Source organism: Ambystoma mexicanum, chromosome 1p (assembly GCF_040938575.1).
Source record: "Ambystoma mexicanum isolate Mex_15411 chromosome 1p, UKY_AmexF1_1, whole genome shotgun sequence".
In the NCBI taxonomy this organism is placed as follows: Eukaryota; Metazoa; Chordata; class Amphibia; order Caudata; family Ambystomatidae; genus Ambystoma; species Ambystoma mexicanum.
Genome location: NC_090921.1, coordinates 254752820 through 254776004, shown reverse-complemented (window position 1 = coordinate 254776004; position 23185 = coordinate 254752820). Strand labels below are relative to the sequence as shown.

At 44.9% G+C, this 23185-nt stretch overlaps 2 protein-coding genes across 2 annotated transcripts in view; both read right to left on the bottom strand.

The window, feature by feature from the left end:
• LOC138568755 (mucin-3A-like) overlaps positions 1 to 2472 on the bottom strand; it is a 95202-nt gene extending 92730 nt beyond the window's left edge. Inside the window, exon 1 of the mRNA XM_069646541.1 lies at positions 281 to 2472. Coding sequence (XP_069502642.1) covers positions 281 to 2411 — 2131 coding nt within the window. The 5' untranslated portion in view covers positions 2412 to 2472. The remainder of the gene's footprint in view (positions 1 to 280) is intronic.
• LOC138473456 (mucin-3B-like) overlaps positions 2438 to 23185 on the bottom strand; it is a 38848-nt gene continuing 18100 nt past the window's right edge. The window contains exons 2-3 of the mRNA XM_069612124.1: positions 2642 to 23154; positions 2438 to 2529 (exon numbers count right to left, since the gene is read on the bottom strand). Coding sequence (XP_069468225.1) covers positions 2438 to 2529; positions 2642 to 23154 — 20605 coding nt within the window. The remainder of the gene's footprint in view (positions 2530 to 2641; positions 23155 to 23185) is intronic.

Below are 23185 nucleotides of genomic sequence, written 5' to 3'. Positions count from 1 at the left end.
TTCATACCCATAGACTACGCCTCATCCCAGAGAGTATAAACCCTGACATATCATCAAGTGCCATCATTCTTCAAAACCTGCGAACTCTGAAAGCACACTGCTTAAACCACCTTGCGCCGTTCTCCATAGCTCCAGGTGACAGCTCAACCCTCAAAATAGCTTCCTTGCTTTCTCTCCTTCATATGCACTGACTACAATGCACTGCTGAAAGCAAGTGTGCAGCTTATACCATGTTTTCATACCACACCATAACATCACACCCATAAATGAGAGCACGTACCTGAGGTTTTCTCAGCTGATGTACGATGGAAGGTTGTTGAAGTTGCAGTTGTCTCTCTAGTGATTGGATGGACGCTGGAAGATGTTGCGGTTGTCTTAGTTACTGTAGAATGGATAATGGTTCGGGTTGCAGGAGTCTGAGTGGAGGTGAGAGGATAGGTGCTCATGGGCAAAGTTGAGGTGGCCTTAGTGTGTGTAGGATAGATGCTGGTTGCATTGTCTGTTTTCTTACTGGTGACAATATGGGAGCTGTGGGATGTTGATGCAGTCACAGTTGTGGAATAAAAATGTGTTGAGGTTTCAGCTATCACATTTGAGATTGGATGGTGGGTGGAAGCGGTTGAGGCTGTCTTAGTGGGTGTAGAATGGAAAGTCGGTAAAGTTGCACTTGTCTCACTTGTGAATTGATGGGTGGTGGGGGAAGATGAGGTTGTCTCAGTTGGTGTAAAATGGATGATTGTTGAGGTTTCTGTTCCTTCACTGGTGTCTTGATGGGTGCTGGGGTGAATTGAAGCTGTTTTGTGTGGTGTAGAATGTGTCATCTGTGAAGTTTCAGTTTTCTCACTGGTAATATGATGTGTGCTTGGCGAAGCTGACATTGTCTCAGTTGGTGATGAATATTCAACTGTTGGTGTTTCTGTTTTCTGACTGGTAGTTAGATGGGTGCTGGGTTGAATTGAAGCTGTCTCTGGCGGTGTAGAATGAGTCAGTTGTGAAGTTTCAATACTTTCGCTTGTTCTTTCATGGCTGCTTTTGGAAGTTGACGATGTTGCTGTTGATGAAGTCTCTGCAACTGTTGAGCTTCTAATTTTCTCACTGGTGATTTGATGGGTGCTGTGGGATATTGGGACTGTCTCACTTGGTGTAGAATGACCTGTTGTTGAAATTTTGATTTTCTCGCTGGTGACTGCGTGGCTGCTAGCAGATGGTGTGCCTGGCTCAGTTGGGGTAACATGGACTATTGTTGAGGTTTCTGTATTCACACTGGTGATTGGATGAGTGCTGGGTGGAGTTGTAGCTGTCTCGGGTGCGGTAGAATGGGGAAATTGTGAGTTTTCAATATTCTCACTTGTTATTTGAGGTGTGCTGTGGGAAGTTGAGGGTGTCTCAGTTGTAATTGAATCCACCATTTTGGATGTTCCGGTTTTCTCACTGGAGATTGCATGGGAGCTAGCAGAGGTTGCTGTCCCAGTTGGGGTAGAATGGACAATTGTGGAAGGTTCTGTTTTATCACTGGTAATTTGATGGCTGTTTGGAGAAGTTGATGCTGTCTCAATAGGGGAAGAGTGTACAAATGTTGAGCTTTCAGTTTTCTCGCAGGTGATTTGATGGGTACTGTGGGATATTGGGACGGTCTCACTTGGTGTAGAATGGCCTGTTGTTGAAATTTCCGTTTTCTCGCTGGTGATTTCATGGCTGCTAGCAGATGGTGTGCCTGGCTCAGTTGGGGTAACATGGAATATTGTTGAGATTTCTGTATTCAAACTTGTTATTTGATGAGTGCTGGGGGGAGTTGAAGCTGTCTCAGGTGTGCTAGAATGGGGAAATTTCGAGGATTCAGAATTCTCACTTGTTATTTGATGGGTGCTGTAGGAAGGTGAGGGTGTCTCAGTTGGCATTGAATACGTCATTTTGGATGTTTCGGTTTTCTCACTGGTTATTGCCTGGGTGCTGGCAGAGGTTGCTGTCCCATTTGGGGTAGAATGGACAGTTGTGGAAGTTTCTGTTTTCTTACTGGTAATTTGATGGCTGCTTGGAGAAGTTGATGCTGTCTCAGTTGGTGAGGAGTATACAAATGTTGAGCTTTCAATTTTCTCGCTGATGATTTGATGGGTGCTGTGGGATATTGGGACTGTCTCACTTGGTGTAGAATGGACTGTTGTGGAAGTTGCTGTTTTCTCGCTGGTGACTGCATGGCTGCTAGCAGATGGTGTGCCTGGCTCAGTTGGGGTGACATGGACTATTGTTGAGGTTTCTGTATTCACACTGGTGATTTCATGAGTGCTGGGGGGAGTTGAAGCTGTCTCGGGTGCGGTAGAATGAGGAATTTGTGAGGTTTCAGTTTTTTCACTGGTTATTTGATGGATGCTGTGGGAAGTGGAGGGTGTCTCAGTTGATATTGAATACGCCATTTTGGATGTTTCGGTTTTCTCACTGGTTATTGCATGGGTGCTGGCAGAGGTTGCTGTCCAAGTTGGGGTAGAATGGACAATTGTGGAAGTTTCTGTTTTCTCACTGGTAATTTGATGGCTGTTTGGAGAAGTTGATGCTGTCTCAATTGGTGAAGAGTGTAAAAATGTTGAGCTTTCAATTTTCTCGCTGGTGATTTTATTGGTGCTGTGGGATATTGGGACTGTCTCACTTGGTGTAGAATGGACTGTTGTTGAAATTTCAGTTTTCTCGCTGGTGATACCATGGCTGCTAGCAGATGGTGTGCCTGGTTCAGTTGGGGTAACATGGACTATTGTTGAGGTTTCTGTATTCACACTGGTGATTTGATGAGTGCTGGGGGGAGTTGAAGCTCTCTCGGGTGCGGTAGAATGAGAAAATTGTGAGGTTTCAGTTTTCTCACTGGTTATTTGATGGGTGCTGTAGGAAGTTGAGGGTGTCTCAGTTGGTATTGAATTCGCCATTTTGGATGTTTCGGTTTTCTCACTGGTCATTGCATGGGTGCTGGAAGAGGTTGCTGTCCCAGTTGGGGTAGAATGGACAATTGTGGAAGTTTCTTTTTTCTCACTGGTAAATTGATGGCTGTTTGGAGAAGTTGATCCTGTCTCAATTGTTGAAGAGTGTACAAATGTTGAGCTTTCAATTTTCTCTCTGGTGATTTGATGAGTGCTGTGGGATATTGGGACTGTGTCACTTGGCGTAGAATGGACTGTTGTTGAAATTTCAGTTTTCTCGCTGGTGATTGCATGGCTGCTAGCAGATGGTGTGCCTGGCTCAGTTGGGGTAGTGTGGACGATTGTAGAGGTTTCTGTATTCACACTGGTGATTTGATGAGTGCTGGGGGGAGTTGAAGCTGTCTCAGTTGGGGTAGAATGGGGAAATTGTGAGGTTTCAGTATTCTCACTTGTTATTTGATGGGTGCTGTGGGAAGTTGAGGGTGTCTCAGTTGGTTTTGAATAGAACATTTTGGATGTTTCGGTTTGCTCACTGGTGATTGCATGGGTGCTGGCAGAGATTGCTGTCCCAATTGGGGTATAATGTACAATTGTGGAAATTTCTGTTTTCTCACTGGTAATTTGATGGCTGTTTGGAGAAATTGATGCTGTCTCACTTGGTGTAGAATGGCCTCTTGTTGAAATTTCCGTTTTCTCGCTGGTGATTTTATGGCTGCTAACAGATGTTGTGCCTGGCTCAGTTGGGGTGACATGGACTATTGTTGAGGTTTCTGTATTCACACTGGTGATTTGATGAGTGCTGGGGGGAGTTGAAGCTGTCTCGGGTGCGGTAGAATGAGAAAATTGTGAGGTTTCGGTTTTCTCACTGGTAATTTGATGGCTGTTTGGAGAAATTGATGCTGTCTCATTTGGTGAAGAGTGTACAAATGTTGAGCTTTCAATTTTCTCGCTGGTGATTTGATGGGTGCTGTGGGATATTGGGACTGTCTCACTTGGTATAGAATGGCCTGTTGTTGAAATTTCGGTTTTCTTGCTGGATACTGCATGGCTGTTAGCAGATGGTCTGCCTGGCTCAGTTGGGGTGAAATTGACTATTGTTGAGGTTTCTGTATTCACACTGGTGATTTGATGAGTGCTGGGGGGAGTTGAACTTGTCTCGGGTGCGGAAGAATGAGGAAATTGCGAGGTTTCAGTTTTATCACTTGTTATTTGATGGGTGCTGTGGGAAGTTGAGGGTGCCTCATATGGTATTGAATATGCCATTTTGGATGTTTCGGTTTTCTCACTGGTGATTGCATTGGTGCTGGCAGAGGTTGCTGTCCCAGTTGGGGTAGAATGGACAATTGTGGAAGTTTCTGTTTTCTCACTGGTAATTTGATGGCTGTTTGGAGAAGTTGATGCTGTCTCAATTGGTGAAGAGTGTACAAAAGTTGAGCTTTCAATTTTCTCGCTGGTGATTTGATGGGTGCTGTGGGTTATTGGGACTGTCTCACCTGGTGTAGAATGGACTGTTGTTGAAATTTCTGTTTTCTCGCTGGTGATAGCATGGCTACTAGCAGATGGTGTGCCTGGCTCAGTTGGGGTAAAGTGGACTATTGTTGAGGTTTCTGTATTCACACTGGCAATTTGATCAGTGCTGGCAGGACTTGAAGCTGTCCCGGGTGCGGCAGAATGGGGAATTTGTGAGGTTTCAGTTTTCTCACTGGTTATTTGATGGGTGCTGTGGGAAGTTGAGGGTGTCTCAGTTGGTATTGAAAATGCCATTTTGGATGTTTCGGTTTTGTCACTGGTGATTGCATGGGTGCTGGCAGAGGTTGCTGTCCCAGTTGGGATAGAATGGACAATTGTGGAAGTTTCAGTTTTCTCACTGGTAATTTGATGGCTGTTTGGAGAAGTTGATGCTGTCTCAATTGGTGAAGACTGTACAAATGTTGAGCTTTCAATTTTCTCGCTGGTGATTTGATGGGTGCTGTGGGATATTGGGACTGTCTCACTTGGTGTAGAATGGTCTGTTGTTGAAATGTTGGTTTTCTCGCTGGTGACTGCATGGCTGCTAGCAGATGGTGTACCTGGCTCAGTTGGCGTGACATGGACTATTGTTGATGTTTCTGTATTCACACTGGGGTTTTGATGAGTGCTGGGGGGAGTTGAAGCTGTCTCGGGTGTGCTAGAATAGGGAAATTTCGTGGTTTCAGTATTCTCACTCGTTTTTTGATGGGTGTTGTAGAAAGATGAGGGTGTCTCAGTTGGCAATGAATACGCCATTTTGGATGTTTCGGTTTTCTCACTGGTGATTGCATGGGTGCTGGCAGAGGTTGCTGTCCAAGTTGGGGTAGAATGGACAATTGTGGAAGTTTCTGTTTTCTCACTGGTAATTTGATGGCTGTTTGGAGAAGTTGATGCTGTCTCAATTGGTGAAGAGTGTAAAATTGTTGAGCTTTCAATTTTCTCGCTGGTGATTTTATTGGTGCTGTGGGATATTGGGAGTGTCTCACTTGGCGTGGAATGGACTGTTGTTGAAATTTCAGTTTTCTCGCTGCTGATACCATCGCTGCTAGCAGATGGTTTTCCTGGCTCAGTTGGGGTAGTGTGGACGATTGTAGAGGTTTCTATATTCACACTGGTGATTTGATGAGTGCTGGGGGTAGTTGAAGCTGTCTCGGGTGCGGTAGAATGAGGAAATTGTGAGGTTTCAGTTTTTTCACTGGTTATTTGATGGGTGCTGTGGGAAGTTGAGGGTGTCTCAGTTGGTACTGAATACGCCATTTTGGATGTTTCGTTTTTCTCACTGGTGATTGCATGGGTGCTGGCAGAGGTTGCTGTCCAAGTTGGGGTAGAATGGACAATTGTGGAAGTTTCTGTTTTCTCACTGGTAATTTGATGGCTGTTTGGAGAAGTTGATGCTGTCTCAATTGGTGAAGAGTGTAAAATTGTTGAGCTTTCAATTTTCTCGCTGGTGATTTTATTGGTGCTGTGGGTTATTGGGACTGTCTCACTTGGTGTAGAATGGCCTGTTGTTGAAATTTTGGTTTTCTCGCTGGTGACTGCATGGCTGCTAGCAGATGGTGTACCTGGCTCAGTTGGCGTGACATGGACTATTGTTGACGTTTCTGTATTCACACTGGTGATTTGATGAGTGCTGGCAGGAGTTGAAGCAGTCTCGGGTGCGGTAGAATGGGGCATTTGTGAGGTTTCAGTTTTTTCACTCGTTATTTGATGGGTGCTGTGGGAAGTTGAGGGTGTCTCAGTTGGTATTGAATACGCCATTTTGGATGTTTCGGTTTTCTCACTGGTGATTGCATGGGTGCTGGGAGAGGTTGCTGTCCAAGTTGGGGTAGAATGGACAATTGTGGAAGTTTCTGTTTTCTCACTGGTAATTTGATGGCTGTTTGGAGAGGTTGATGCTGTCTCAATTGGTGAAGAGTGTAATATTGTTGAGCTTTCAATTTTCTCGCTGGTGATTTTATTGGTGCTGTGGGATATTGGGACTGTCTCACTCGGTGTAGAATGGACTGTTTTTGAAATTTCAGTTTTCTCGCTGGTGATTTCATGGCTGCTAGCAGAGGGTGTGCCTGGCTCAGTTGGGGTAGTGTGGACGATTGTAGAGGTTTCTGTATTCACACTGGTGATTTGATGAGTGCTGGGGGGAGTTGAAGCTGTCTCGGGTGCGGTAGAATGAGGAAATTGTGAGGTTTCAGTTTTCTCACTGGTGATTTGATTGATGCTGTGGGAAGTTGAGGGTGTCTCAGTTGGTATTGAATGCACCATTTTGGATGTTCCGGTTTTCTCACTTGAGATTGCATGGGTGCTGGCAGAGGTTGCTGTCCCAGTTGGGGTAGAATGGACAATTGTGGAAGTTTCTGTTTTCTCACTGGTAATTTGATGGCTGTTTGGAGAAGTTGATGCTGTCTCAATTGGTGAAGAGTGTACAAAAGTTGAGCTTTCAATTTTCTCGCTGGTGATTTGATGGGTGCTGTGGGTTATTGGGACTGTCTCACCTGGTGTAGAATGGACTGTTGTTGAAATTTCTGTTTTCTCGCTGGTGATAGCATGGCTACTAGCAGATGGTGTGCCTGGCTCAGTTGGGGTAAAGTGGACTATTGTTGAGGTTTCTGTATTCACACTGGCAATTTGATCAGTGCTGGCAGGACTTGAAGCTGTCCCGGGTGCGGCAGAATGGGGAATTTGTGAGGTTTCAGTTTTCTCACTGGTTATTTGATGGGTGCTGTGGGAAGTTGAGGGTGTCTCAGTTGGTATTGAAAATGCCATTTTGGATGTTTCGGTTTTGTCACTGGTGATTGCATGGGTGCTGGCAGAGGTTGCTGTCCCAGTTGGGATAGAATGGACAATTGTGGAAGTTTCAGTTTTCTCACTGGTAATTTGATGGCTGTTTGGAGAAGTTGATGCTGTCTCAATTGGTGAAGACTGTACAAATGTTGAGCTTTCAATTTTCTCGCTGGTGATTTGATGGGTGCTGTGGGATATTGGGACTGTCTCACTTGGTGTAGAATGGTCTGTTGTTGAAATGTTGGTTTTCTCGCTGGTGACTGCATGGCTGCTAGCAGATGGTGTACCTGGCTCAGTTGGCGTGACATGGACTATTGTTGATGTTTCTGTATTCACACTGGGGTTTTGATGAGTGCTGGGGGGAGTTGAAGCTGTCTCGGGTGTGCTAGAATAGGGAAATTTCGTGGTTTCAGTATTCTCACTCGTTTTTTGATGGGTGTTGTAGAAAGATGAGGGTGTCTCAGTTGGCAATGAATACGCCATTTTGGATGTTTCGGTTTTCTCACTGGTTATTGCCCGGGTGCTGGCAGAGGATGCTGGCCCAATTGGGGTAGAATGGACAGTTGTGGAAGTTTCTGTTTTCTTACTGGTAATTTGATGGCTGTTTGGAGAAGTTGATTCTGTCTCAATTGGTGAGGAGTATACAAATGTTGAGCTTTCAATTTTCTCGCTGGTGATTTGATGAGTGTTGGGGGTAGTTGAAGCTATCTCGGGTGTGGTAGAATGAGGAATTTGTGAGGTTTCAGTTTTCTCACTGGTTATTTGATGGGTGCTGTGGGAATTTGAGGGTGTCTCAGTTAGTATTGAAAATGCCATTTTGGATGTTTCTGTTTTCTCACTGGTGATTGCATGGGTGCTGGCAGAGGTTGCTGTCCAAGTTGGGGTAGAATGGACAATTGTGGAAGTTTCTGTTTTCTCACTGGTAATTTGATGGCTGTTTGGAGAAGTTGATGCTGTCTCAATTGGTGAAGAGTGTAAAATTGTTGAGCTTTCAATTTTCTCGCTGGTGATTTTATTGGTGCTGTGGGATATTGGGACTGTCTCACTTGGTGTAGAATGGACTGTTGTTGAAATTTCAGTTTTCTCGCTGCTGATACCATGGCTGCTAGCAGATGGTGTTCCTGGCTCAGTTGAGGTAGTGTGGACGATTTTAGAGGTTTCTGTATTCACACTGGTGATTTGATGAGTGCTGGCGGGAGTTGAAGCTGTCTCAGGTGCGGTAGAATGGGGAATTTGTGAGGTTTCAATTTTCTCACTGGTTATTTGATGGGTGCTCTGGGAATTTGAGGGTGTCTCAGATGGTATTGAAAACGCCATTTTGGATGTTTCCTTTTTCTCACTGGTGATTGCATGGGTGCTGGCAGAGGTTGCTGTCCCAGTTGGGATAGAATGGACAATTGTGGAAGTTTCAGCATTCTCACTGGTAATTTGATGGCTTTTTGGAGAAGTTGATGCTGTCTCAATTGTTGAAGACTGTACAAATGTTGAGCTTTCAATTTTCTCGCTGGTGATTTGATGGGTGCTGTGGGTTATTGGTACTGTCTCACTTGGTGTAGAATGGCCTGTTGTTGAAATTTTGGTTTTCTCGCTGGTGACTGCATGGCTGCTAGCAGATGGTGTACCTGGCTCAGTTGGCGTGACATGGACTATTGTTGACGTTTCTGTATTCACACTGGTGATTTGATGAGTGCTGGGGGTAGTTGAAGCTGTCTCGGGTGCGGTAGAATGAGGAAATTGTGAGGTTTCAGTTTTTTCACTGGTTATTTGATGGGTGCTGTGGGAAGTTGAGGGTGTCTTAGTTGGTACTGAATACGCCATTTTGGATGTTTCGGTTTTCTCACTGGTGATTGCATGGGTGCTGGCAGAGGTTGCTGTCCAAGTTGGGGTAGAATGGACAATTGTGGAAGTTTCTGTTTTCTCACTGGTAATTTGATTGCTGTTTGGAGAAGTTGATGCTGTCTCAATTGGTGAAGAGTGTAAAATTGTTGAGCTTTCAATTTTCTCGCTGGTGATTTTATTGGTGCTGTGGGATATTGGGAGTGTCTCACTTGGCGTGGAATGGACTGTTGTTGAAATTTCAGTTTTCTCGCTGCTGATACCATCGCTGCTAGCAGATGGTTTTCCTGGCTCAGTTGGGGTAGTGTGGACGATTGTAGAGGTTTCTATATTCACACTGGTGATTTGATGAGTGCTGGGGGTAGTTGAAGCTGTCTCGGGTGCGGTAGAATGAGGAAATTGTGAGGTTTCAGTTTTTTCACTGGTTATTTGATGGGTGCTGTGGGAAGTTGAGGGTGTCTCAGTTGGTACTGAATACGCCATTTTGGATGTTTCGTTTTTCTCACTGGTGATTGCATGGGTGCTGGCAGAGGTTGCTGTCCAAGTTGGGGTAGAATGGACAATTGTGGAAGTTTCTGTTTTCTCACTGGTAATTTGATGGCTGTTTGGAGAAGTTGATGCTGTCTCAATTGGTGAAGAGTGTAAAATTGTTGAGCTTTCAATTTTCTCGCTGGTGATTTTATTGGTGCTGTGGGTTATTGGGACTGTCTCACTTGGTGTAGAATGGCCTGTTGTTGAAATTTTGGTTTTCTCGCTGGTGACTGCATGGCTGCTAGCAGATGGTGTACCTGGCTCAGTTGGCGTGACATGGACTATTGTTGACGTTTCTGTATTCACACTGGTGATTTGATGAGTGCTGGCAGGAGTTGAAGCAGTCTCGGGTGCGGTAAAATGGGGCATTTGTGAGGTTTCAGTTTTTTCACTCGTTATTTGATGGGTGCTGTGGGAAGTTGAGGGTGTCTCAGTTGGTATTGAATACGCCATTTTGGATGTTTCGGTTTTCTCACTGGTGATTGCATGGGTGCTGGGAGAGGTTGCTGTCCAAGTTGGGGTAGAATGGACAATTGTGGAAGTTTCTGTTTTCTCACTGGTAATTTGATGGCTGTTTGGAGAGGTTGATGCTGTCTCAATTGGTGAAGAGTGTAATATTGTTGAGCTTTCAATTTTCTCGCTGGTGATTTTATTGGTGCTGTGGGATATTGGGACTGTCTCACTCGGTGTAGAATGGACTGTTTTTGAAATTTCAGTTTTCTCGCTGGTGATTTCATGGCTGCTAGCAGAGGGTGTGCCTGGCTCAGTTGGGGTAGTGTGGACGATTGTAGAGGTTTCTGTATTCACACTGGTGATTTGATGAGTGCTGGGGGGAGTTGAAGCTGTCTCGGGTGCGGTAGAATGAGGAAATTGTGAGGTTTCAGTTTTCTCACTGGTGATTTGATTGATGCTGTGGGAAGTTGAGGGTGTCTCAGTTGGTATTGAATGCACCATTTTGGATGTTCCGGTTTTCTCACTTGAGATTGCATGGGTGCTGGCAGAGGTTGCTGTCCCAGTTGGGGTAGAATGGACAATTGTGGAAGTTTCTGTTTTCTCACTGGTAATTTGATGGCTGTTTGGAGAAGATGATGCTGTCACAATTGGTGATGAGTGTACAAATGTTGAACTTTCAATTTTCTCACTGGTGATTTGATGGGTGCTGTAGGATATTGGTACTGTCTCACTTGGTGTAGAATGAACTGTTGTTGAAATTTCAGTTTTCTCGCTGGTGAATGCATGGCTGCTAGCAGATGGTATGCCTGGCTCAGTTTGGGTAAAGTGGACGATTGTAGAATTTTCTATATTCACACTGGTGATTTGATGAGTGCTGAGGGGAGTTGAAGCTATCTCGGGTGTGGTAGATTGAGCAATTTGTGAGGTTTCAGCTTTCTCACTAGTTATTTGATGGGTGCTGTGGGAAGTTGAGGGTGTCTCAGTTGGCAATGGATACGCCATTTTGGATGTTTTGGTTTTCTCACTGGTTATTGCCTGGGTGCTGGCAGAGGATGCTGGCCCAATTGCGGTAGAATGGACAGTTGTGGAAGTTTCTGTTTTCTTACTGGTAATTTGATGGCTGTTTGGAGAAGGTGATTCTGTCTCAATTGGTGAGGAGTATACAAACGTTGAGGTTTCTGTATTCACACTGGTGATTTGATGAGTGCTGAGGGGAGTTGAAGCTATCTCGGGTGTGGTAGAATGAGGAATTTGTGAGGTTTCAGTTTTCTCACTAGTTATTTGCTGGGTGCTGTGGGAAGTTGAGGGTGTCTCAGTTGGTATTGAATACACCATTTTGGATGTTTCGGTTTTCTCACTGGTGATTGCATGGGTGCTGGCAGAGGTTGCTGTCCCAGTTGGCGTAGAATGGACAATTGTGGAAGTTTCTGTTTTCTCACTGGTAATTTGATGGCTTTTTGGAGAAGTTGATGCTGTCTCAATTGGTGAAGAGTGTAAAAATGTTGAGCTTTCAATTTTCTCGCTGGTGATTTGATGGGTGCTTTGGGATATTGGGACTTTCTCACTTGGTGTAGAATGGACTGTTGTTGAAATTTCCGTTTTCTCGCTGGTGATAGCCTGGCTGCTAGCAGATGGTGTGCCTGGCTCAGTTGGGGTGACATGGACTATTGTTGAGGTTTCTGTATTCACAATGGTGATTTGATCAGTGCTGGCAGGACTTGAAGCTGTCTCGGGTGCGGTAGAATGGGGAATTTGAGAGGTTTCAGTTTTCTCACTGGTTATTTGATGGGTGCTGTGGGAAGTTGAGGGTGTCTCAGTTGTTATTGAAAACGCCATTTTGGATGTTTCGGTTTTCTCACTGGTGATTGCATGGGTGCTGGCAGAGGTTGCTGTCCCAGTTGGGATAGAATGTACAATTGTGGAAGTTTCAGTTTTCTCACTGGAAATTTGATGGCTGTTTGGAGAAGTTGATGCTGTCTCGATTGGTGAAGACTGTACAAATGTTGAATTTTCAATTTTCTCACTGGTGATTTGATGGGTGCTGTGGGATATTGGGACTGTCTCACTTGGTGTAGAATGGCCTGTTGTTGAAATTTTGGTTTTCTCACTGGTGACTGCATGGCTGCTAGCAGATGGTGTACCTGGCTCAGTTGCCGTGACATGGACTATTGTTGACGTTTTTGTATTCACACTGGTGTTTTGATGAGTGCTGGGGGGAGTTGTAGCTGTCTCGGGTGTGCTAGAATATGGAAATTTCGAGGTTTCAGTTTTCTCACTCGTTATTTGATGGGTGTTGTAGGAAGATGAGGGTGTCTCAGTTGGCAATGAATACGCCATTTTGGATGTTTTGGTTTTCCCACTGGTTATTGCCTGGGTGCTGGCAGAGGATGCTGGCCCAATTGGGGTAGAATGGACAGTTGTGGAAGTTTCTGTTTTCTTACTGGTAATTTGATGGCTGTTTGGAGAAGATGATTCTGTCTCAATTGGTGAGGAGTATACAAACGTTGAGATTTCAATTTTCTCGCTGGTGATTTGATGAGTGCTGGGGGGAGTTGAAGCTGTCTCGGGTGTGGTAGAATGAGGAATTTGTGAGGTTTCAGTTTTCTCACTAGTTATTTGATGGGTGCTGTGGGAAGTTGAGGGTGTCTCAGTTGGTATTGAATAAGCCATTTTGGATGTTTCGGTTTTCTCACTGGTGATTGCATGGGTGCTGGCAGAGGTTGCTGTCCCAGTTGGGGTAGAATGGACAATTGTGGAAGTTTCTGTTTTCTCACTGGTAATTTGATGGCTGTTTGGAGAATTTGATGCTGTCTCAATTGGTGAAGAGTGTACAAATGTTGAGCTTTCAATTTTCTCGCTGGTGATTTTATTGGTGCTGTGGGATATTGGGACTGTCTCACTTGGTGTAGAATGGACTGTTGTTGAAATTTCTGTTTTCTCACTGCTGATACCATGGCTGCTAGCAGATGGTGTTCCTGGCTCAGTTGGGTTAGTGTGGACGATTGTAGAGGTTTCTGTATTCACACTGGTGATTTGATGAGTGCTGGCGGGAGTTGAAGCTGTCTCGGGTGCGGTAGAATGGGGAATTTTTGAGGTTTTAGTTTTCTCACTGGTTATTTGATGGGTGCTGTGGGAATTTGAGAGTGTCTCAGTTGGTATTGAAAACGCCATTTTGGATGTTTCCGTTTTCTCACTGGTGATTGCATGGGTGCTGGCAGAGGTTGCTGTCCCAGTTGGGATAGAATGGACAATTGTGGAAGTTTCAGTATTCTCACTGGTAATTTGATGGCTTTTTGGAGAAGTTGATGCTGTCTCAATTGGTGAAGACTGTACAAATGTTGAGCTTTCAAATTTCTCGCTGGTGATTTGATGGGTGCTGTGGGTTATTGGGACTGTCTCACTTGGTGTAGAATGGCCTGTTGTTGAAATTTTGGTTTTCTCGCTGGTGACTGCATGGCTGCTAGCAGATGGTGTACCTGGCTCAGTTGGCGTGACATGGACTATTGTTGACGTTTCTGTATTCACACTGGTGATTTGATGAGTGCTGGTGCTAGTTGAAGCTGTCTCGGGTGCGGTAGAATGAGGAAATTGTGAGGTTTCAGTTTTTTCACTGGTTATTTGATGGGTGCTGTGGGAAGTTGAGGGTGTCTCAGTTGGTACTGAATACGCCATTTTGGATGTTTCGGTTTTCTCACTGGTGATTGCATGGGTGCTGGCAGAGGTTGCTGTCCAGGTTGGGGTAGAATGGACACTTGTGGAAGTTTCAGTTTTCTCACTGGTAATTTGATGGCTGTTTGGAGAAGTTGATGCTGTCTCAATTGGTGAAGAGTGTAAAATTGTTGAGCTTTTTTGATGGCTGTTTGGAGAAGTTGATGCTGTCTCAATTGGTGAAGAGTGTAAAATTGTTGAGCTTTCAATTTTCTCGCTGGTGATTTTATTGGTGCTGTGGGATATTGGGACTGTCTCACTTGGTGTAGAATGGACTGTTGTTGAAATTTCAGTTTTCTCGCTGCTGATACCATGGCTGCTAGCAGATGGTGTTCCTGGCTCAGGTGGGGTAGTGTGGACGATTGTAGAGGTTTCTGTATTCACACTGGTGATTTGATGAGTGCTGGCGGGAGTTGAAGCTGTCTCGGGTGCAGTAGAATGGGGAATTTGTGAGGTTTCAGTTTTCTCACTGGTTATTTGATGGGTGCTGTGGGAATTTGAGGGTGTCTCAGTTGGTATTGAAAACGCCATTTTGGATGTTGCGGTTTTCTCACTGGTGATTGCATGGGTGCTGGCAGAGGTTGCTGTCCCAGTTGGGATAGAATGGACAATTGTGGAAGTTTCAGTTTTCTCACTGGTAATTTGATGGCTGTTTGGAGAAGTTGATGCTGTCTCAATTGGTGAAGACTGTACAAATGTTGAGCTTTCAATTTTCTTGCTGGTGATTTGATGGGTGCTGTGGGTCATTGGAACTGTCTCACTTGGTGTAGAATGGCCTGTTGTTGAAATTTTGGTTTTCTCGCTGGTGACTGCATGGCTGCTAGCAGATGGTGTACCTGGCTCAGTTGGCGTGACATGGACTATTGTTGAAGTTTCTGTATTCACACTGGTGATTTGATGAGTCCGTGGGGGAGTTGAAGCTGTCTTGGGTGCGGTAGAATGAGGAAATTGTGAGGTTTCAGTTTTTTCACTGGTTATTTGATGGGTGCTGTGGGAAGTTGAGGGTGTCTCAGTTGGTATTGAATACGCCATTTTGGATGTTTCGGTTTTCTCACTGGTGATTGCATGGGTGCTGGCAGAGGTTGCTGTCCAAGTTGGGGTAGAATGGACAATTGTGGAAGTTTCTGTTTTCTCACTGGTAATTTGATGGCTGTTTGAAGAAGTTGATGCTGTCTCAATTGGTGAAGAGTGTAATATTGTAGACCTTTCAATTTTCTCGCTGGTGATTTTATTGGTGCTGTGGGATATTGGGACTGTCTCACTTGGTGTAGAATGGACTGTTGTTGAAATTTCAGTTTTCTCGCTGCTGATACCATGGCTGCTAGCAGATGGTGTTCCTGGCTCAGTTGGGGTAGTGTGGACGATTGTAGAGGTTTCTGTATTCACACTGGTGATTTGATGAGTGCTGGCGGGAGTTGAAGCAGTCTCGGGTGCGGTAGAATGGGGAATTTGTGAGGTTTCAGTTTTCTCACTGGTTATTTGATGGGTGCTGTGGGAATTTGAGAGTGTCTCAGTTGGTATTGAAAACGCCATTTTGGATGTTTCCGTTTTCTCACTGGTGATTGCATGGGTGCTGGCAGAGGTTGCTGTCCCACTTGGGATAGAATGGACAATTGTGGAAGTTTCAGTATTCTCACTGGTAATTTGATGGCTTTTTGGAGAAGTTGATGCTGTCTCAATTGGTGAAGACTGTACAAATGTTGAGCTTTCAATTTTCTCGCTGGTGATTTGATGGGTGCTGTGGGTTATTGGGACTGTCTCACTTGGTGTAGAATGGCCTGTTGTTGAAATTTTGGTTTTTTCGCTGGTGACTGCATGGCTGCTAGCAGATGGTGTACCTGGCTCAGTTGGCGTGACATGGACTATTGTTGACGTTTCTGTATTCACACTGGTGATTTGATGAGTGCTGGGGGTAGTTGAAGCTGTCTCGGGTGCGGTAGAATGAGGAAATTGTGAGGTTTCAGTTTTTTCACTGGTTATTTGATGGGTGCTGTGGGAAGTTGAGGGTGTCTCAGTTGGTACTGAATACGCCATTTTGGATGTTTCGGTTTTCTCACTGGTGATTGCATGGGTGCTGGCAGAGGTTGCTGTCCAAGTTGGGGTAGAATGGACAATTGTGGAAGTTTCTGTTTTCTCACTGGTAATTTGATGGCTGTTTGGAGAAGTTGATGCTGTCTCAATCGGAGAAGAGTGCAAAATTGTTGAGCTTTCAATTTTCTCGCTGGTGATTTTATTGGTGCTGTGGGATATTGGGACTGTCTCACTTGGTGTAGAATGGACTGTTGTTGAAATTTCAGTTTTCTCGCTGCTGATACCATGGCTGCTAACAGATGGTGTTCCTGGCTCAGTTGGGGTAGTGTGGACGATTGTAGAGGTTTCTGTATTCACACTGGTGATTTGATGAGTGCTGGCGGGAGTTGAAGCAGTCTCGGGTGCGGTAGAATGGGGAATTTGTGAGGTTTCAGTTTTCTCACTGGTAATTTGATGGGTGCTGTGGGAATTTGAGGGTGTCTCAGTTGGTATTGAAAACGCCATTTTGGATGTTTCCGTTTTCTCACTGGTGATTGCATGGGTGCTGGCAGAGGTTGCTGTCCCAGTTGGGATAGAATGGACAATTGTGGAAGTTTCAGTATTCTCACTGGTTATTTGATGGCTTTTTGGAGAAGTTGATGCTGTCTCAATTGGTGAAGACTGTACAAATGTTGAGCTTTCAATTTTCTCGCTGGTGATTTGATGGGTGCTGTGGGATATTGGGACTGTCTCACTTGGTGTAGAATGGACTGTTGTTGAAATTTCAGTTTTCTCGCTGCTGATACCATGGCTGCTAACAGATGGTGTTCCTGGCTCAGTTGGGGTAGTGTGGACGAATGTAGAGGTTTCTGTATTCACACTGGTGATTTGATGAGTGCTGGCGGGAGTTGAAGCAGTCTCGGGTGCGGTAGAATGGGGAATTTGTGAGGTTTCAGTTTTCTCACTGGTAATTTGATGGGTGCTGTGGGAATTTGAGGGTGTCTCAGTTGGTATTGAAAATGCCATTTTGGATGTTTCCGTTTTCTCACTGGTGATTGCATGGGTGCTGGCAGAGGTTGCTGTCCCAGTTGGGATAGAATGGACAATTGTGGAAGTTTCAGTATTCTCACTGGTAATTTGATGGCTTTTTGGAGAAGTTGATGCTGTCTCAATTGGTGAAGACTGTACAAATGTTGAGCTCTCAATTTTCTCACTAGTGATTTGATGGGTGCTGTGGGTTATTGGGACTGTCTCACTTGGTGTAGAATGGCCTGTTGTTGAAATTTTGGTTTTCTCGCTGGTGACTGCATGGCTGCTAGCAGATGGTGTACCTGGCTCAGTTGGCGTGACATGGACTATTGTTGACGTTTCTGTATACATACTGGTGATTTGATGAGTGCTGGGGGTAGTTGAAGCTGTCTCGGGTGCGGTAGAATGAGGAAATTGTGAGGTTTCAGTTTTTTCACTGGTTATTTGATGGGTGCTGTGGGAAGTTGAGGGTGTCTCAGTTGATACTGAATACAGCATTTTGGATGTTTCGGTTTTCTCACTGGTGATTGCATGGGTGCTGGCAGAGGTTGCTGTCCAAGTTGGGGTAGAATGGACAATTGTGGAAGTTTCAGTTTTCTCACTGGTAATTTGATGGCTGTTTGGAGAAGTTGATGCTGTCTCAATTGGTGAAGAGTGTAAAATTGTTGAGCTTTTTTGATGGCTGTTTGGAGAAGTTGATTCTGTCTCAATTGGTGAAGAGTGTAAAATTGTTGAGCTTTCAATTTTCTCGCTGGTGATTTTATTGGTGCTGTGGGATATTGGGACTGTCTCACTTGGTGTAGAATGGACTGTTGTTGAAATTTCAGTTTTCTCACTGCTGATACCATGGCTGCTAGCAGATGGCGTTCCTGGCTCAGTTGGGGTAGTGTGGACGATTGTAGAGGTTTCTGTATTCACACTGGTGATTTGATGAGTGCTGGCGGGAGTTGAAGCTGTCTCGGGTGCGGTAGAATGGGGAATTTGTGAGGTTTCAGTTTTCTCACTGGTTATTTGATGGGTGCTGTGGGAATTTGAGGGTGTCTCAGTTGGTATTGAAAACGCCATTTTGGATGTTGCGGTTTTCTCACTGGTGATTGCATGGGTGCTGGCAGAGGTTGCTGTCCCAGTTGGGATAGAATGGACAATTGTGGAAGTTTCAGTTTTCTCACTGGTAATTTGATGGCTGTTTGGAGAAGTTGATGCTGTCTCAATTGGTGAAGAGTGTAAAATTGTTGAGCTTTCAATTTTCTCGCTGGTGATTTTATTGGTGCTGTGGGATATTGGGACTGTCTCACTTGGTGTAGAATGGACTGTTGTTGAAATTTCAGTTTTCTCGCTGCTGATACCATGGCTGCTAGCAGATGGTGTTCCTGGCTCAGTTGGGGTAGTGTGGACGATTGTAGAGGTTTCTGTATTCACACTGGTGATTTGATGAGTGCTGGCGGGAGTTGAAGCTGTCTCGGGTGCGGTAGAATGGGGAATTTGTGAAGTTTCAGTTTTCTCACTGGTTATTTGATGGGTGCTGTGGGAATTTGAGGGTGTCTCAGTTGGTATTGAAAACGCCATTTTGGATGTTGCGGTTTTCTCACTGGTGATTGCATGGGTGCTGGCAGAGGTTGCTGTCCCAGTTGGGATAGAATTGACAATTGTGGAAGTTTCAGTTTTCTCACTGGTAATTTGATGGCTGTTTGGAGAAGTTGATGCTGTCTCAATTGGTGAAGACTGTACAAATGTTGAGCTTTCAATTTTCTTGCTGGTGATTTGATGGGTGCTGTGGATTATTGGAACTGTCTCACTTGGTGTAGAATGGCCTGTTGTTGAAATTTTGGTTTTCTCGCTGGTGAGTGCATGGCTGCTAGCAGATGGTGTACCTGGCTCATTTGGCGTGACATGGACTATTGTTGACGTTTCTGTATTCACACTGGTGATTTGATGAGTCTGTGGGGGAGTTGAAGCTGTCTCGGGTGTGGTAGAATGAGGAAATTGTGAGGTTTCAGTTTTTTCACTGGTTATTTGATGGGTGCTGTGGGAAGTTGAGGGTGTCTCAGTTGGTATTGAATACGCCATTTTGGATGTTTCGGTTTTCTCACTGGTGATTGCATGGGTGCTGGCAGAGGTTGCTGTCCAAGTTGGGGTAGAATGGACAATTGTGGAAGTTTCTGTTTTCTCACTGGTAATTTGATGGCTGTTTGAAGAAGTTGATGCTGTCTCAATTGGTGAAGAGTGTAATATTGTTGACCTTTCAATTTTCTCGCTGGTGATTTTATTGGTGCTGTGGGATATTGGGACTGTCTCACTTGGTGTAGAATGGACTGTTGTTGAAATTTCAGTTTTCTCGCTGCTGATACCATGGCTGCTAGCAGATGGTGTTCCTGGCTCAGTTGGGGTAGTGTGGACGATTGTAGAGGTTTCTGTATTCACACTGGTGATTTGATGAGTGCTGGCGGGAGTTGAAGCAGTCTCGGGTGCGGTAGAATGGGGAATTTGTGAGGTTTCAGTTTTCTCACTGGTCATTTGATGGGTGCTGTGGGAATTTGAGGGTGTCTCAGTTGGTATTGAAAACGCCATTTTGGATGTTTCTGTTTTCTCACTGGTGATTGCATGGGTGCTGGCAGAGGTTGCTGTCCCAGTTGGGATAGAATGGACAATTGTGGAAGTTTCAGTATTCTCACTGGTAATTTGATGGCTTTTTGGAGAAGTTGATGCTGTCTCAATTGGTGAAGACTGTACAAATGTTGAGCTCTCAATTTTCTCGCTGGTAATTTGATGGGTGCTGTGGGTTATTGGGACTGTCTCACTTGGTGTAGAATGGCGTCTTGTTGAAATTTCCGTTTTCTCGCTGGTGATTTTATGGCTGCTATCAGATGTCGTGCCTGGCTCAGTTGGGGTGACATGGACTATTGTTGACGTTTCTGTATTCACACTGGTGATTTGATGAGTGCTGGGGGTAGTTGAAGCTGTCTCGGGTGCGGTAGAATGAGGAAATTGTGAGGTTTCAGTTTTTTCACTGGTTATTTGATGGGTGCTGTGGGAAGTTGAGGGTGTCTCAGTTGGTACTGAATACGCCATTTTGGATGTTTCGGTTTTCTCACTGGTGATTGCATGGGTGCTGGTAGAGGTTGCTGTCCAAGTTGGGGTAGAATGGACAATTGTGGAAGTTTCTGTTTTCTCACTGGTAATTTGATGGCTGTTTGGAGAAGTTGATGCTGTCTCAATTGGTGAAGACTGTACAAATGTTGAGCTTCCAATTTTCTCGCTGGTGATTTGATGGGTGCTGTGGGTTATTGGGACTGTCTCACTTGGTGTAGAATGGCCTGTTGTTGAAATTTCAGTTTTCTTGCTGCTGATACCATGGCTGCTAGCAGATGGTGTTCCTGGCTCAGTTGGGGTAGTGTGGACGATTTTAGAGGTTTCTGTATTCACACCGGTGATTTGATGAGTGCTGGCGGGAGTTGAAGCTGTCTCGGGTGCGGTAGAATGGGGAATTTGTGAGGTTTCAGTTTTCTCACTGGTTATTTGATGGGTGCTCTGGGAATTTGAGGGTGTCTCAGATGGTATTGAAAACGCCATTTTGGATGTTTCCGTTTTCTCACTGGTGATTGCATGGGTGCTGGCAGAGGTTGCTGTCCCAGTTGGGATAGAATGGACAATTGTGGAAGTTTCAGCATTCTCACTGGTAATTTGATGGCTTTTTGGAGAAGTTGATGCTGTCTCAATTGGTGAAGACTGTACAAATGTTGAGCTTTCAATTTTCTCGCTGGTGATTTGATGGGTGCTGTGGGTTATTGGTACTGTCTCACTTGGTGTAGAATGGCCTGTTGTTGAAATTTTGGTTTTCTCGCTGGTGACTGCATGGCTGCTAGCAGATGGTGTACCTGGCTCAGTTGGCGTGACATGGACTATTGTTGACGTTTCTGTATTCACACTGGTGATTTGATGAGTGCTGTGGGTAGTTGAAGCTGTCTCGGGTGCGGTAGAATGAGGAAATTGTGAGGTTTCAGTTTTTTCACTGGTTATTTGATGGGTGCTGTGGGAAGTTGAGGGTGTCTTAGTTGGTACTGAATACGCCATTTTGGATGTTTCTGTTTTCTCACTGGTAATTTGATGGCTGTTTGGAGAAGTTGATGCTGTCTCAATTGGTGAAGAGTGTAAAATTGTTGAGCTTTCAATTTTCTCGCTGGTGATTGTATTGGTGCTGTGGGATATTAGGAGTGTCTCACTTGGTGTGGAATGGACTGTTGTTGAAATTTCAGTTTTCTCGCTGCTGATACCATGGCTGCTAGCAGATGGTGTTCCTGGCTCAGTTGGGGTAGTGTGGACGATTGTAGAGGTTTCTATATTCACACTGGTGATTTGATGAGTGCTGGCGGGAGTTGAAGCTGTCTGGGGTGCGGTAGAATGGGGAATTTGTGAGGTTTTAGTTTTCTCACTGGTTATTTGATGGGTGCTGTGGGAATTTGAGAGTGTCTCAGTTGGTATTGAAAACGCCATTTTGGATGTTTCCGTTTTCTCACTGGTGATTGCATGGGTGCTGGCAGAGGTTGCTGTCCCAGTTTGGATAGAATGGACAATTGTGGAAGTTTCAGTATTCTCACTGGTAATTTGATGGCTTTTTGGAGAAGTTGATGCTGTCTCAATTGGTGAAGACTGTACAAATGTTGAGCTTTCAATTTTCTCGCTGGTGATTTGATGGGTGCTGTGGGTTATTGGGACTGTCTCACTTGGTGTAGAATTGCCTGTTGTTGAAATTTTGGTTTTCTCGCTGGTGACTGCATGGCTGCTAGCAGATGGTGTACCTGGCTCAGTTGGCGTGACATGGACTATTGTTGACGTTTCTGTATTCACACTGGTGATTTGATGAGTGCTGTGGGTAGTTGAAGCTGTCTCGGGTGCGGTAGAATGAGGAAATTGTGAGGTTTCAGTTTTTTCACTGGTTATTTGATGGGTGCTGTGGGAAGTTGAGGGTGTCTTAGTTGGTACTGAATACGCCATTTTGGATGTTTCGGTTTTCTCACTGGTGATTGCATGGGTGCTGGCAGAGGTTGCTGTCCAAGTTGGGGTAGAATGGACAATTGTGGAAGTTTCTGTTTTCTCACTGGTAATTTGATGGCTGTTTGGAGAAGTTGATGCTGTCTCAATTGGTGAAGAGTGTAAAATTGTTGAGCTTTCAATTTTCTCGCTGGTGATTGTATTGGTGCTGTGGGATATTGGGAGTGTCTCACTTGGTGTGGAATGGACTGTTGTTGAAATTTCAGTTTTCTCGCTGCTGATACCATGGCTGCTAGCAGATGGTGTTCCTGGCTCAGTTGGGGTAGTGTGGACGATTGTAGAGGTTTCTATATTCACACTGGTGATTTGATGAGTGCTGGCGGGAGTTGAAACTGTCTGGGGTGCGGTAGAATGGGGAATTTGTGAGGTTTTAGTTTTCTCACTGGTTATTTGATGGGTGCTCTGGGAATTTGAGAGTGTCTCAGTTGGTATTGAAAACGCCATTTTGGATGTTTCCGTTTTCTCACTGGTGATTGCATGGGTGCTGGCAGAGGTTGCTGTCCCAGTTTGGATAGAATGGACAATTGTGGAAGTTTCAGTATTCTCACTGGTAATTTGATGGCTTTTTGGAGAAGTTGATGCTGTCTCAATTGGTGAAGACTGTACAAATGTTGAGCTTTCAATTTTCTCGCTGGTGATTTGATGGGTGCTGTGGGTTATTGGGACTGTCTCACTTGGTGTAGAATTGCCTGTTGTTGAAATTTTGGTTTTCTCGCTGGTGACTGCATGGCTGCTAGCAGATGGTGTACCTGGCTCAGTTGGCGTGACATGGACTATTGTTGACGTTTCTGTATTCACACTGGTGTTTTGATGAGTGCTGGGGGTAGTTGAAGCTGTCTCGGGTGCGGTAGAATGAGGAAATTGTGAGGTTTCAGTTTTTTCACTGGTTATTTGATGGGTGCTGTGGGAAGTTGAGGGTGTCTCAGTTGGTACTGAATACGCCATTTTGGATGTTTCGGTTTTCTCACTGGTGATTGTATGGGTGCTGGCAGAGGTTGCTGTCCCAGTTGGGATAGAATGGACAATTGAGGAAGTTTCAGTTTTCTCACTGGAAATGTGATGGCTGTTTGGAGAAGTTGATGCTGTCTCAATTGGTGAAGACTGTACAAATGTTGAACTTTCAATTTTCTCACTGGTGATTTGATGGGTGCTGTGGGATATTGGGACTGTCTCACTTGGTGTAGAATGGCCTGTTGTTGAAATTTTGGTTTTCTCACTGGTGACTGCATGGCTGCTAGCAGATGGTGTACCTGGCTCAGTTGGCGTGACATGGACTATTGTTGACGTTTTTGTATTCACACTGGTGTTTTGATGAGTGCTGGGGGGAGTTGAAGCTGTCTCGGGTGTGCTAGAATAGGGAAATTTCGAGGTTTCAGTTT